General features: G+C 42.6%; 1 protein-coding gene across 3 annotated transcripts in view; it reads right to left on the bottom strand.

Annotated features, from left to right (window-relative positions):
- The window catches only part of LOC109870854 (neuronal membrane glycoprotein M6-b), a 67,959-nt gene that overhangs the window by 9,454 nt on the left and 46,005 nt on the right, over positions 1–12,500 (bottom strand). For all 3 annotated transcript variants that reach the window (XM_020461531.2, XM_031801054.1, XM_031801057.1), the window contains exons 2-4: positions 6,192–6,378; positions 1,969–2,125; positions 1,440–1,608 (exon numbers count right to left, since the gene is read on the bottom strand). In XM_020461531.2, the coding sequence (XP_020317120.1) occupies positions 1,440–1,608; positions 1,969–2,125; positions 6,192–6,378 (513 nt within the window). The remainder of the gene's footprint in view (positions 1–1,439; positions 1,609–1,968; positions 2,126–6,191; positions 6,379–12,500) is intronic.

Genomic DNA, 12,500 nt, shown 5'->3' with positions numbered 1-12,500 from the left:
CTGCTCCAAAACCGCCATAAAAAAGCCAGACTACAGTTTGTAACTGCACATGGGGACAAAGATCGTACTTTTTGGAGAAATGTCCTCTGGTCTCATGAAACAAAAAATAGAACTGTTTGGCCATAATGACCATCGTTATGTTTGGAGGAAAAAGGGGGAGGCTTGCAAACCAAAGAACACCACCCAAACCGTGAAGCTCGGGGGTGGCAGCATCATGTTGTGAGGGTGCTCTGCTGCAGGAGGGACTGGTGCACTTCACAAAATAGATGGCATCATGATGAGGGATAATTATGTGGATATAATGAAGCAACATCTCAAGACATCAGTTAAAGCTTGATTGCAAATGGGTCTTCCAAATGGACAATGACCCCAAGCATACTTCCAAAGTTGTGGCAAAATGGCTTAAAGGACAACAAAGTCAAGTTATTGGAGTGGCCATCACAAACCATGACCTCAATCCTATATAGAATTTGTGGGCAGAACTGAAAAAGAGTGTGCAAGCAAGGAGGCCTACAAACCTGACTCAGTTACACCAGCTCTGTCAGGAAAAATGGGTCAAAATTCACCCAACATATTGTGGGAAGCTTGTGGAAGGCTACCCCAAATGTTTGACCCAAGTTAAACCATTTAAAGGCAATGCTACCAAATACTAATTGAGTGTATGTAAACTTCTGACCCACTGGGAATGTAATGAAATAAATAAAAGCTGAAATAAATAATTCTCACTACTATTATTCTGACATTTCACATTCTTAAAAGAAAGTGGTGATCCTAACTGATCTAAGACAGTGAATTTTTACTAGGATTAAATGTCAGGAATCGTGAAAAACTGAGTTGAAATGTATTTGGCTAAGGTGTATGTAAACTTCCGAGTTCAACTGTACATTTAAAAATGGCACATGTAGCCTACATATCAATGCATACACACAAACTATCTAGGTCAAATAGGGGAGAGGCGTGGCACTGTGAGATGTTGCTTTATCTCTAATGGCTCTATATTATACTGTACGGTAAGTGTGTGTGTCAGAGCTGTGTGTAGGTTAACTATGCAAACAATTTGGCATCAAACCTTGTGTTTGATGTATTTGATACCATTCCACATATTCCCCTCCAGCCATTAACACTAGCCAATCCTCCCCAATTAAGGTGCCACCAACCTCCTGTGATACACACCAATAGAAATCAGTGATCCACAGCCTCAACAGGCAACTGTACACAAAGTATTGGAAACACCTGCTCTGTGTTATGGGTAGAAGGGGAACCTGGATGGATTTGGTCATATTCATTAGGACACAGCGTAGAGATAATGTTGCAACGGGAAGACAAAACAAGCCTTTCTTATTGGAAAAGTTCAGGTAAACCCTCTCAGTTTCAGTCTGTTTTCTTTCACATGGTGCCTAATGAAGATGACCCTGGCTGTAACTCCGGTTTTCCCTTACCGTACTGACGAACGTCGACACAGATGGTGTCCACGTTGGTGAGGTTAGCCACAGGTGACCTCATGGCGTTGCAGGTGGACCAGATGTTGTAGAAGAGGAAGACGGGCACGGCGGAGAAACCAAACACACCCAGCCAGGCGATACCCAGGATGTAGGTCAGGAACACAAACTGAGAAAACACACGTACAAAAACAGCATCACATTGGCATTAGGAAGATCTAGATCATAACTAGTATTTTCATAGCTGTTGTTTGTGTCTATTTGACCGGTAGGCATAAAAGAGAGGGCATGCTTTCGTGTTCGTTTGCGAAGAGTATTTGCTCAGACGTCGTCATTATGTCATCAGCTTGTTTGATTGATCACATTAAAACAGAACTCAGGTGTCCACGTGGTTCGGGTTGAGTACATAAAAACAAAGACTAGCTTGTTGCACGAAATTTGGTCTGATCAAGAGTGCAGTGAGTTTCGTTGTTTGGTGTAAGTTCAGTGCACAGTTAACACAGTCCAGTGGTTCACTTTAGTTACGTACCATGCCACTAATACATCGTCCGCAGATGGTGGTCTTGAACTCGCTGTGCAGCTCCTTCACAGCGCTGGTGGTGTAGAAGCCCTCGGCCAGCAGGATGATTCCGTAGAGGAAGAAGAAGGAGGCGATGCCATAGATGACGTACTGCATCAGCTGTATTCTGTATAGGAGCAAATCCCACATAAACCCGCTCTGTGTTCTGTCCATTAGGGATAATCCAATACGACTATGTTATGTTTCAGCCTCCAACATGAGGCTAGAGGAGAAACCGTAAACGTGACAGGTTGTATTAGACTAGCTTATACGTTTAGATTTAGCCCGGGTTATAAAACTGCATACCATTCATTCTGTCATTGAGTAAAAAAAGAAGATGTAAACCATTAACAACTTTGGTGGATGAAATGTAAACAGAAGATGCATGTCTCTGAGAAACCAATCGACCCTTCAATTGAAAAAAGGTCAAAGGAAACGCAGCTAATATCCAGTCTTTCCAGCTACAGCTTGAAGTGATTGTGTTACTGTAGCTGTGTTGTTGGCTAGCTCCTCTGAACAACAGTGTCCTGACGTGTGAGCACATTTTCTATACCAAGTGAAATCGCGACTCATTAGCTCATTGTTATGGATGTATCCAAATAAATGTCACTAGAAAACATCTTAAACAAATGCAAATGCAGCTACTTTGCTGTTATTCTGGCTGCACTTTTTGAAGTGACTGTAAGTTAGCCGTAGTTGGCTAGCTAGCAAGCAAGAGATAAGAACGTTGACAGCTAGTATGGCAATGGAACATTTAGAACAAACGACTGGGTTGCCTCCATAGTTACAGAACAAAAAGACTGAACGCCTGGGTCGCGTCCATAGATACAGAACAAAAAGACTGAACGCCTGGGTCGCGTCCATAGATACAGAACAAAAAGACTGAACGACTTTAACAAGCCTAGATTTGTGTCGGGACTATATCTTGTAGAAGGATGAAGTAGTATGGATAAATTAGTTAAAATAATGTTAAGGAAAATATGTCAATCATTATTTGAATATGTTGGTAATCCGTTGTATAAAAGTGATAATGCCCTCGAAGACAGTGTTTGGAGGACATATTGATACGGTTTGCCTGCCCTCAAAGCCTGTGTTTAGAGGATATATTGGCACGGTTTGCCTGCCCTCGAAGACGGTGTTTGGAGGACATATTGGCACGGTTTGCCTGCCCTCGAAGACGGTGTTTGGACGACATATTGGCACGGTTTGCCTGCCCTCGAAGACGGTGTTTGGAGGATATATTGGCACGGTTTGAGATGGAATGGAGTTCCATGCAATAATGGCGCTATATACAGTGCCTTGTGAAAGTATTCGGCCCCCTTGAACTTTGCGACCTTTTGCCACATTTCAGGCTTCAAACATAAAGATATAAAACTGTATTTTTTTGTGAAGAATCAACAACAAGTGGGACACAATCATGAAGTGGAACGACATTTATTGGATATTTCAAACTTTTTTAACAAATCAAAAACTGAAAAATTGGGCGTGCAAAATTATTCAGCCCCCTTAAGTTAATACTTTGTAGCGCCACCTTTTGCTGCGATTACAGCTGTAAGTCGCTTGGGGTATGTCTCTATCAGTTTTGCACATCGAGAGACTGACATTTTTTCCCATTCCTCCTTGCAAAACAGCTCGAGCTCAGTGAGGTTGGATGGAGAGCATTTGTGAACAGCAGTTTTCAGTTCTTTCCACAGATTCTCGATTGGATTCAGGTCTGGACTTTGACTTGGCCATTCTAACACCTGGATATGTTTATTTTTGAACCATTCCATTGTAGATTTTGCTTTATGTTTTGGATCATTGTCTTGTTGGAAGACAAATCTCCGTCCCAGTCTCAGGTCTTTTGCAGAATGGTCCTGTATTTGGCTCCATCCATCTTCCCATCAATTTTAACCATCTTCCCTGTCCCTGCTGAAGAAAAGCAGGCCCAAACCATGATGCTGCCACCACCATGTTTGACAGTGGGGATGGTGTGTTCAGGGTGATAGGCTGTGTTGCTTTTACGCCAAACATAATGTTTTGCATTGTTGCCAAAAAGTTCAATTTTGGTTTCATCTGACCAAAGCACCTTCTTCCACATGTTTGGTGTGTCTCCCAGGTGGCTTGTGGCAAACTTTAAACGACACTTTTTATGGATATCTTTAAGAAATGGCTTTCTTCTTGCCACTCTTCCATAAAGGCCAGATTTGTGCAATATACGACTGATTGTTGTCCTATGGACAGAGTCTCCCACCTCAGCTGTAGATCTCTGCAGTTCATCCAGAGTGATCATGGGCCTCATGGCTGCATCTCTGATCAGTCTTCTCCTTGTATGAGCTGAAAGTTTAGAGGGACGGCCAGGTCTTGGTAGATTTGCAGTGGTCTGATACTCCTTCCATTTCAATATTATCGCTTGCACAGTGCTCCTTGGGATGTTTAAAGCTTGGGAAATCTTTTTGTATCCAAATCCAGCTTTAAACGTCTTCACAACAGTATCTCGGACCTGCCTGGTGTGTTCCTTGTTCTTCATGATGCTCTCTGCGCTTTTAACGGACCTCTGAGACTATCACAGTGCAGGTGCATTTATACGGAGACTTGATTACACACAGGTGGATTGTATTTATCATCATTAGTCATTTAGGTCAACATTGGATCATTCAGAGATCCTCACTGAACTTCTGGAGAGAGTTTGCTGCACTGAAAGTAAAGGGGCTGAATAATTTTGCACGCCCAATTTTTCAGTTTTTGATTTGTTAAAAAAGTTTGAAATATCCAATAAATGTCGTTCCACTTCATGATTGTGTCCCACTTGTTGTTGATTCTTCACAAAATAATACAGTTTTATATCTTTATGTTTGAAGCCTGAAATGTGGCAAAAGGTCGCAAAGTTCAAGGGGGGCGAATACTTTCGCAAGGCACTGTAATACTGTACGCTTTCTTGAATTTGTTCTGGATTTTGGGACTGTGAAAATACCCCTGGTGGCATGTCTGATGGGGTAAGTGTGTGTGTCAGAGCTGTGTGTAGGTTGACTATACAAAACAATTTGGAGTTTTCAACACATTCATGTTTGTTATAAAAAGAAGAAGTGATGCAGTCAGTCTCTCCTCAGCTCTTAGCCAGGAGAAATGGGCATGGGTATTTTGTTATACTAATATTTACCACACTAACGTGTTGGCTCTCAGCCACTAAAAACCTCTCCTTATCTTTATACACACCAGTGGAGGCTTCTGAGGGAAGAACGACTCATGATGATGGCTGGAACGGAACAAATAGATTGGCATGAAACCTCGGTTTCGGGCCTAACAACACCCGTGCCAAGATATCTTCCAAACACCGGCTTCTCTGGCATTAACACTTAAGTACACGTGACATTAAAACTTGAAAATTGATATTAAAATGGGCACTCACAGAGACTCCCCTTAAAACCTCATAACAAAACACTTGTCCTGTTCTTCCTCTCCTCTATGTTTCTCCTCTCTTGCTATAGACTAATGGATCTAAAAGAGGTCTCATCTGGGGTAAGGTGCAAGCAGAGGCCATTTTGAGCCTGTAATCGAACCCACAAATGCTGATGCTCCAGATACTCAACTAGTCTAAAGAAGGCCAGTAATTATTGCATCTTTAATCAGAAAAACAGTTTTCAGCTGTGCTAACATAATTACAAAAGGGTTTTCTAATGATCAATTAGCCTTTTAAAATGATAAAGTTGGATAACACAATGTGCCATTGGAACACAGGAGTGTTGGTTGCTGATATTGGACCTCTGTATGCCTATGTAGATATTCCATGAAAAAAGCATCCGTTTCCAGCTACAATAGTCATTTACAACATTAACAACGTCTACACTGTGTTTCTGATCAATTTGATGTTATTATAATGGACGGAATTTTTTAAATTTACTTTAAATAACAAGGACATTTCTAAGAGACCCCAATCTTTTTAATGGTAGTGTATAACTGGTATAAATAGTTAATTTTTTCAGGATATCGTTGGAGACATATAGCCACTACTACTGCCTGGATTGACATGTACGGGTTTGGGGGACCAGTTGTATCTTAATAATGCTCTACTCTGGCCATTCAGTTGGATACTTACGGTTAGCCAGGCCTTAATTATAGCTTATAGGATATCACTAGGGAGCATTGCTTTTCATGGACAGGTTAGGGTCAAGGACTCCTAGCCCTACTCATGGGGTCAGGGTTCGGTCACTCACACGTCGGTCAGCATGGCGTGGTCAGAGGTGACTTTGGAGAAGTGGTTCTCCAGGATGGTAAGGGTGCCGGTGAGGGCCACATGGCCGCAGCCACAGAACAGGGCCACGCCGGAGAAACATAGGATGGTGGCCACCAGCGATGCATACGGCACCCCGCCCAGACACTTGATGCAGCACTCGAAGCAACCTCCATGGAAACACAGAGAGAGAGAGAAATAGGGAGAACAGTCAACTTGTTGATTGAATCTTTCATCACAGAATAGTCAAAGCAGAGACAATACATTTTTATTTATTCTTCTGTGCGCTTTTCACTGTAGGCTGCAGAGTAACAGTATCACTTCTGGTGTCCAAAAAGGCCATATTGGTCAACCTGATATTTCTTAAACCATTGCAAAGTCCTTATAAGGCGGTTGTGTTTCACTCCATCATACTCAGAAGAGATGACGTATTGGTCCAGCACTTAAATCATATACATGGCCATCTTTACACTAGTCCATGGGCTGAGCTTAGGGACAACTTTTAAATTCAACTCACTGAAACATTCAAATGAGCTGTTGCATAACCAATGACAGTACAGTCGAGGTCATTTAATTCTTCACTGTTCATCAGAACTCAGTAAGAACATGTAGTGACTTTCTGAACCTCCTCTAAATGACTCTTCATCCCAGACTCCTCACCTACAAATACACTACAAACACTATGTACAAACATGTAGCATGGACAGTGGAGTGGTATTTTAATGAGGTATGAGTGAATGATGAACAAATCTTGAACTTGTGGACTATTCATCATGATAGAATGAGACTTAACTTGCCATCCGGTATGGGCATCTATCTGTGTGCATGCCTGCCTGCCTGCCTGCCTGCCTGCCTGCCTGCCTGCCTGCCTGCCTGCCTGCCTGCCTGCCTGCCTGCCTGCCTGCCTGCCTGCTTGCCTGCCTGCCTGCCTGCCTGTCTATCGTGGTAGACTGTATCGTGACTGTACCGTGGTAGGCTGTATCATGGTAGACTGTACGTGTAGTTCTGATGAACTAGCAGAGCAGTGCCTCTGGACAGACAGTATGTCAACAGAGCACAATGTGTTTGCAATAAGATCCATATATTTAGAAAGATGTTGTATTTCAAACAGCAGACTGTAGATGTCTAGCATGACCTGGTCCTGGTTGAGCAGGTGCGTATGTGACGGTCTTATTAATGTGTGTTCCGTAGAACTGTACGCATAGATTCATAGATTCACCTTGGTTGTGTCCCAGACAACAATTTCCTCCATTGGATATGATCTGAATGGAGGCTTAGTAACTGTGTAGAGGACATGGCGCTAAATACATTTACAGGCATGATTTCAGCATCACATTAAATGTCCATCGGTGCATGTTCTAGAATCTAGAGTCTATTCTAATGTAGAACTCTGACATTGAGAGACAGGGCATAATATGCCTATTGAAATCCAGACCTCTTGCATGAGGCAGGAATCCTGAAAGTTGGTTAGTGTTTATCCTCTTTCTCTGGCCTGACAAAGGACATCAAAACAGATATATTATCATCAGAGCAGGGCCATTCAACAGTTGTGTGTTGTCAGAAAGTTCATCCCGTAGCCTTTTGTGTCACAGAGGGATAAAAACATTTTTGTCCGAGGGCTGGTGAATAGCAGTTGCCATGGCAGCATGTTAACCACAACCCAGTGAGTGTGCCCGCAGCGATGCCCAGCAGAGTGGTTAACTCGGCCCACATTTCCCACACAGACACACATGGCAGGCAGGGCCAGGGAGAGTGAGACGGGACCAACATGAAATACACCTCAGGCCCAGTCAAATACTACCTGGTATAGTTCTACCTGATATAGATCTACCTGGTATAGTTCTACCTTGTATAGTTATACTAGTTCTACCTGGTATAGTTCTAACTAGTGTAGTTCTACTAGATCTGCCTGGTATAGTTCTACTAGTTCTACCTGATATAGTTCTACCTGGTATAGGTCTACCTGGTATAGATCTACCTGGTATAGTTCTACCTGGTATAGTTCTACTAGTTCTACCTGGTATAGTTCTACTAGTTCTACCTTGTATAGATCTACTAGTTCTACCTGATATAAATCTACCTGGTATAGGTCTACCTTGTATAGTTCTACTAGTTCTACCTGGTATAGATCTAACTGGTGTAGTTCTACTAGATCTGCCTGGTATAGTTCTACTAGTTCTACCTGATATAGTTCTACCTGGTATAGGTCTACCTGATATAGTTCTACCTGGTATAGATCTACCTGGTATAGTTCTACCTGGTATAGGCTGGTGAATAGCAGTTGCCATGGCAGCATGTTAACCACAACCCAGTGAGTGTGCCCGCAGCGATGCCCAGCAGAGTGGTTAACTCGGCCCACATTTCCCACACAGACACACATGGCAGGCAGGGCCAGGGAGAGTGAGACGGGACCAACATGAAATACACCTCAGGCCCAGTCAAATACTACCTGGTATAGTTCTACCTGATATAGATCTACCTGGTATAGTTCTACCTTGTATAGTTATACTAGTTCTACCTGGTATAGTTCTAACTAGTGTAGTTCTACTAGATCTGCCTGGTATAGTTCTACTAGTTCTACCTGATATAGTTCTACCTGGTATAGGTCTACCTGGTATAGATCTACCTGGTATAGTTCTACCTGGTATAGTTCTACTAGTTCTACCTGGTATAGTTCTACTAGTTCTACCTTGTATAGATCTACTAGTTCTACCTGATATAAATCTACCTGGTATAGGTCTACCTTGTATAGTTCTACTAGTTCTACCTGGTATAGATCTAACTGGTGTAGTTCTACTAGATCTGCCTGGTATAGTTCTACTAGTTCTACCTGATATAGTTCTACCTGGTATAGGTCTACCTGATATAGTTCTACCTGGTATAGATCTACCTGGTATAGTTCTACCTGGTATAGTTCTACTAGTTCTACCTGGTATAGTTCTACTAGTTCTACCTGATATAGTTCTACTAGTTCTAACTGGTGTAGTTCTACTAGTTCTACCTGGTATAGTTCTACCAGTTCTACCTGGTATAGTTATATCTGGTAGAACTATAGAGAGAGGGAGAGAGAGAGAAAGAGCGAGAGAGAGAAGGACATCAGCTATTTAAGGCCACCAATCGATAACGACTGTATTCTACGCTACTGTACTGTACTCTACTGTCATCTGAACTCTCTGTCCCCTTCACACTGTGATGCTATCACACCTCTGAGTGTTGTTAAACACCTCTACTGACACACTCCAGCAGAGGGAACAAAGCTCTTTTTCCCTCCATGGAGAAGCCTCGTGCCTCGTGCCTCCTTCCCAAGGTGTTGAGTTTAATAACCATAAATTGGAGTTGGTGTTTTCACAGCTGGAGTACCGTTAGCCATGCTGGCTGTGTCGTGTGTTACGTCTAACCCTTAACCCTGAAACAACACTGGCACCAAGACAGACCGACTTATTGACATGTGTTAGCGTTTAACACCACAATAATACCTCTCCATTCACATAGAACCACTATAAAAGGACTTATTCTTGGTACATGAGCCCGGAGGAAATGGAAAAAACACAATCTATCGCCTACACAGAACCTCAATGGGTCCTGCACAAAGCACCATATTGAGGGCTGTCTGCACTGACCATCATGCATCATGTTTGCATTATGTGGTACTAATCTCATCTCTGCAGAGATGAATTCAGTACAAAGGAGGAATAATATCCGGTACTGATTGTGGATGTCAGATCGAAGCTCCCGTATGGGTAAGTCCCAGTGGAGGCCAGTGAGCACATCTCTCTCACACACATAGTGCAGCAGTCTTTACATGTCATTATTAACAGGAGGAAAGCTCTGTGAACCCTCTTCCTCTTCCTACAGTCACAGTATTAATAGGAGGAAAGCTCTGTGAACCCTCTTCCTCTTCCTACAGTCACAGTATTAATAGGAGGAAAGCTCTGTGAACCCTCTTCCTCTTCCTACAGTCACAGTATTAATAGGAGGAAAGCTCTGTGAACCCTCTTCCTCTTCCTACAGTCACAGTATTAATAGGAGGAAAGCTCTGTGAACCCTCTTCCTCTTCCTACAGTCACAGTATTAATAGGAGGAAAGCAGTGTTCCTCTTCCTACAGTCACAGTATTAATAGGAGGAAAGCTCTGTGAACCCTCTTCCTCTTCCTACAGTCACAGTATTAATAGGAGGAAAGCAGTGTTCCTCTTCCTACAGTCACAGTATTAATAGGAGGAAAGCAGTGTCCCTCTTCCTACAGTCACAGTATTAATAGGAGGAAAGCAGTGTCCCTCTTCCTACAGTCACAGTATTAATAGGAGGAAAGCAGTGTTCCTCTTCCTACAGTCACAGTATTAATAGGAGGAAAGCAGTGTCCCTCTTCCTACAGTCACAGTATTAATAGGAGGAAAGCAGTGTTCCTCTTCCTACAGTCACAGTATTAATAGGAGGAAAGCAGTGTTCCTCTTCCTACAGTCACAGTATTAATAGGAGGAACGCAGTGTTCCTCTTCCTACAGTCACAGTATTAATAGGAGGAAAGCTGTGTTCCTCTTCCTACAGTCACAGTATTAATAGGAGGAAAGCAGTGTCCCTCTTCCTACAGTCACAGTATTAATAGGAGGAAAGCAGTGTTCCTCTTCCTACAGTCACAGTATTAATAGGAGGAACGCAGTGTTCCTCTTCCTACAGTCACAGTATTAATAGGAGGAAAGCAGTGTTCCTCTTCCTACAGTCACAGTATTAATAGGAGGAAAGCAGTGTTCCTCTTCCTACAGTCACAGTATTAATAGGAGGAACGCAGTGTTCCTCTTCCTACAGTCACAGTATTAATAGGAGGAAAGCAGTGTCCCTCTTCCTACAGTCACAGTATTAATAGGAGGAAAGCAGTGTCCCTCTTCCTACAGTCACAGTATTAATAGGAGGAAAGCAGTGTTCCTCTTCCTACAGTCACAGTATTAATAGGAGGAACGCAGTGTTCCTCTTCCTACAGTCACAGTATTAATAGGAGGAAAGCTCTGTTAACCCTCTTCCTCTTCCTACAGTCACAGTATTAATAGGAGGAAAGCAGTGTTCCTCTTCCTACAGTCACAGTATTAATAGGAGGAACGCAGTGTTCCTCTTCCTACAGTCACAGTATTAATAGGAGGAAAGCTCTGTGAAAAATTCCTCTTCCTACAGTCACAGTATTAATAGGAGGAAAGCAGTGTTCCTCTTCCTACAGTCACAGTATTAATAGGAGGAAAGCTCTGTGAACCCTCTTCCTCTTCCTACAGTCACAGTATTAATAGGAGGAAAGCTCTGTGAACCCTCTTCCTCTTCCTACAGTCACAGTATTAACAGGAGGAAAGCTCTGTGAACCCTCTTCCTCTTCCTACAGTCACAGTATTAATAGGAGGAAAGCTCTGTGAACCCTCTTCCTCTTCCTACAGTCACAGTATTAATAGGAGGAAAGCAGTGTTCCTCTTCCTACAGTCACAGTATTAATAGGAGGAAAGCAGTGTTCCTCTTCCTACAGTCACAGTATTAATAGGAGGAAAGCAGTGTTCCTCTTCCTACAGTCACAGTATTAATAGGAGGAAAGCAGTGTTCCTCTTCCTCTTCCTATAGTCACAGTATTAATAGGAGGAAAGCAGTGTTCCTCTTCCTACAGTCACAGTATTAATAGGAGGAAAGCTCTGTGAACCCTCTTCCTACAGTCACAGTATTAATAGGAGGAAAGCAGTGTTCCTCTTCCTACAGTCACAGTATTAATAGGAGGAAAGCAGTGTTCCTCTTCCTCTTCCTATAGTCACAGTATTAATAGGAGGAAAGCAGTGTTCCTCTTCCTACAGTCACAGTATTAATAGGAGGAAAGCAGTGTTCCTCTTCCTACAGTCACAGTATTAATAGGAGGAAAGCAGTGTTCCTCTTCCTACAGTCACAGTATTAATAGGAGGAAAGCAGTGTTCCTCTTCCTCTTCCTATAGTCACAGTATTAATAGGAGGAAAGCAGTGTTCCTCTTCCTACAGTCACAGTATTAATAGGAGGAAAGCTCTGTGAACCCTCTTCCTACAGTCACAGTATTAATAGGAGGAAAGCAGTGTTCCTCTTCCTACAGTCACAGTATTAATAGGAGGAAAGCAGTGTTCCTCTTCCTCTTCCTATAGTCACAGTATTAATAGGAGGAAAGCAGTGTTCCTCTTCCTACAGTCACAGTATTAATAGGAGGAAAGCAGTGTTCCTCTTCCTACAGTCACAGTATTAATAGGAGGAAAGCAGTGTTCCTCTTCCTACAGTCACAGTATTAATAGGAGGAAAGCAGTGTTC

The sequence above is a fragment of the Oncorhynchus kisutch genome, linkage group LG2 (genome assembly GCF_002021735.2).
Source record: "Oncorhynchus kisutch isolate 150728-3 linkage group LG2, Okis_V2, whole genome shotgun sequence".
NCBI classification, from domain to species: domain Eukaryota; kingdom Metazoa; phylum Chordata; class Actinopteri; order Salmoniformes; family Salmonidae; genus Oncorhynchus; species Oncorhynchus kisutch.
Note: the sequence above shows the minus strand (reverse complement) of the source record. Positions and strands in the feature narration are given on the sequence as shown.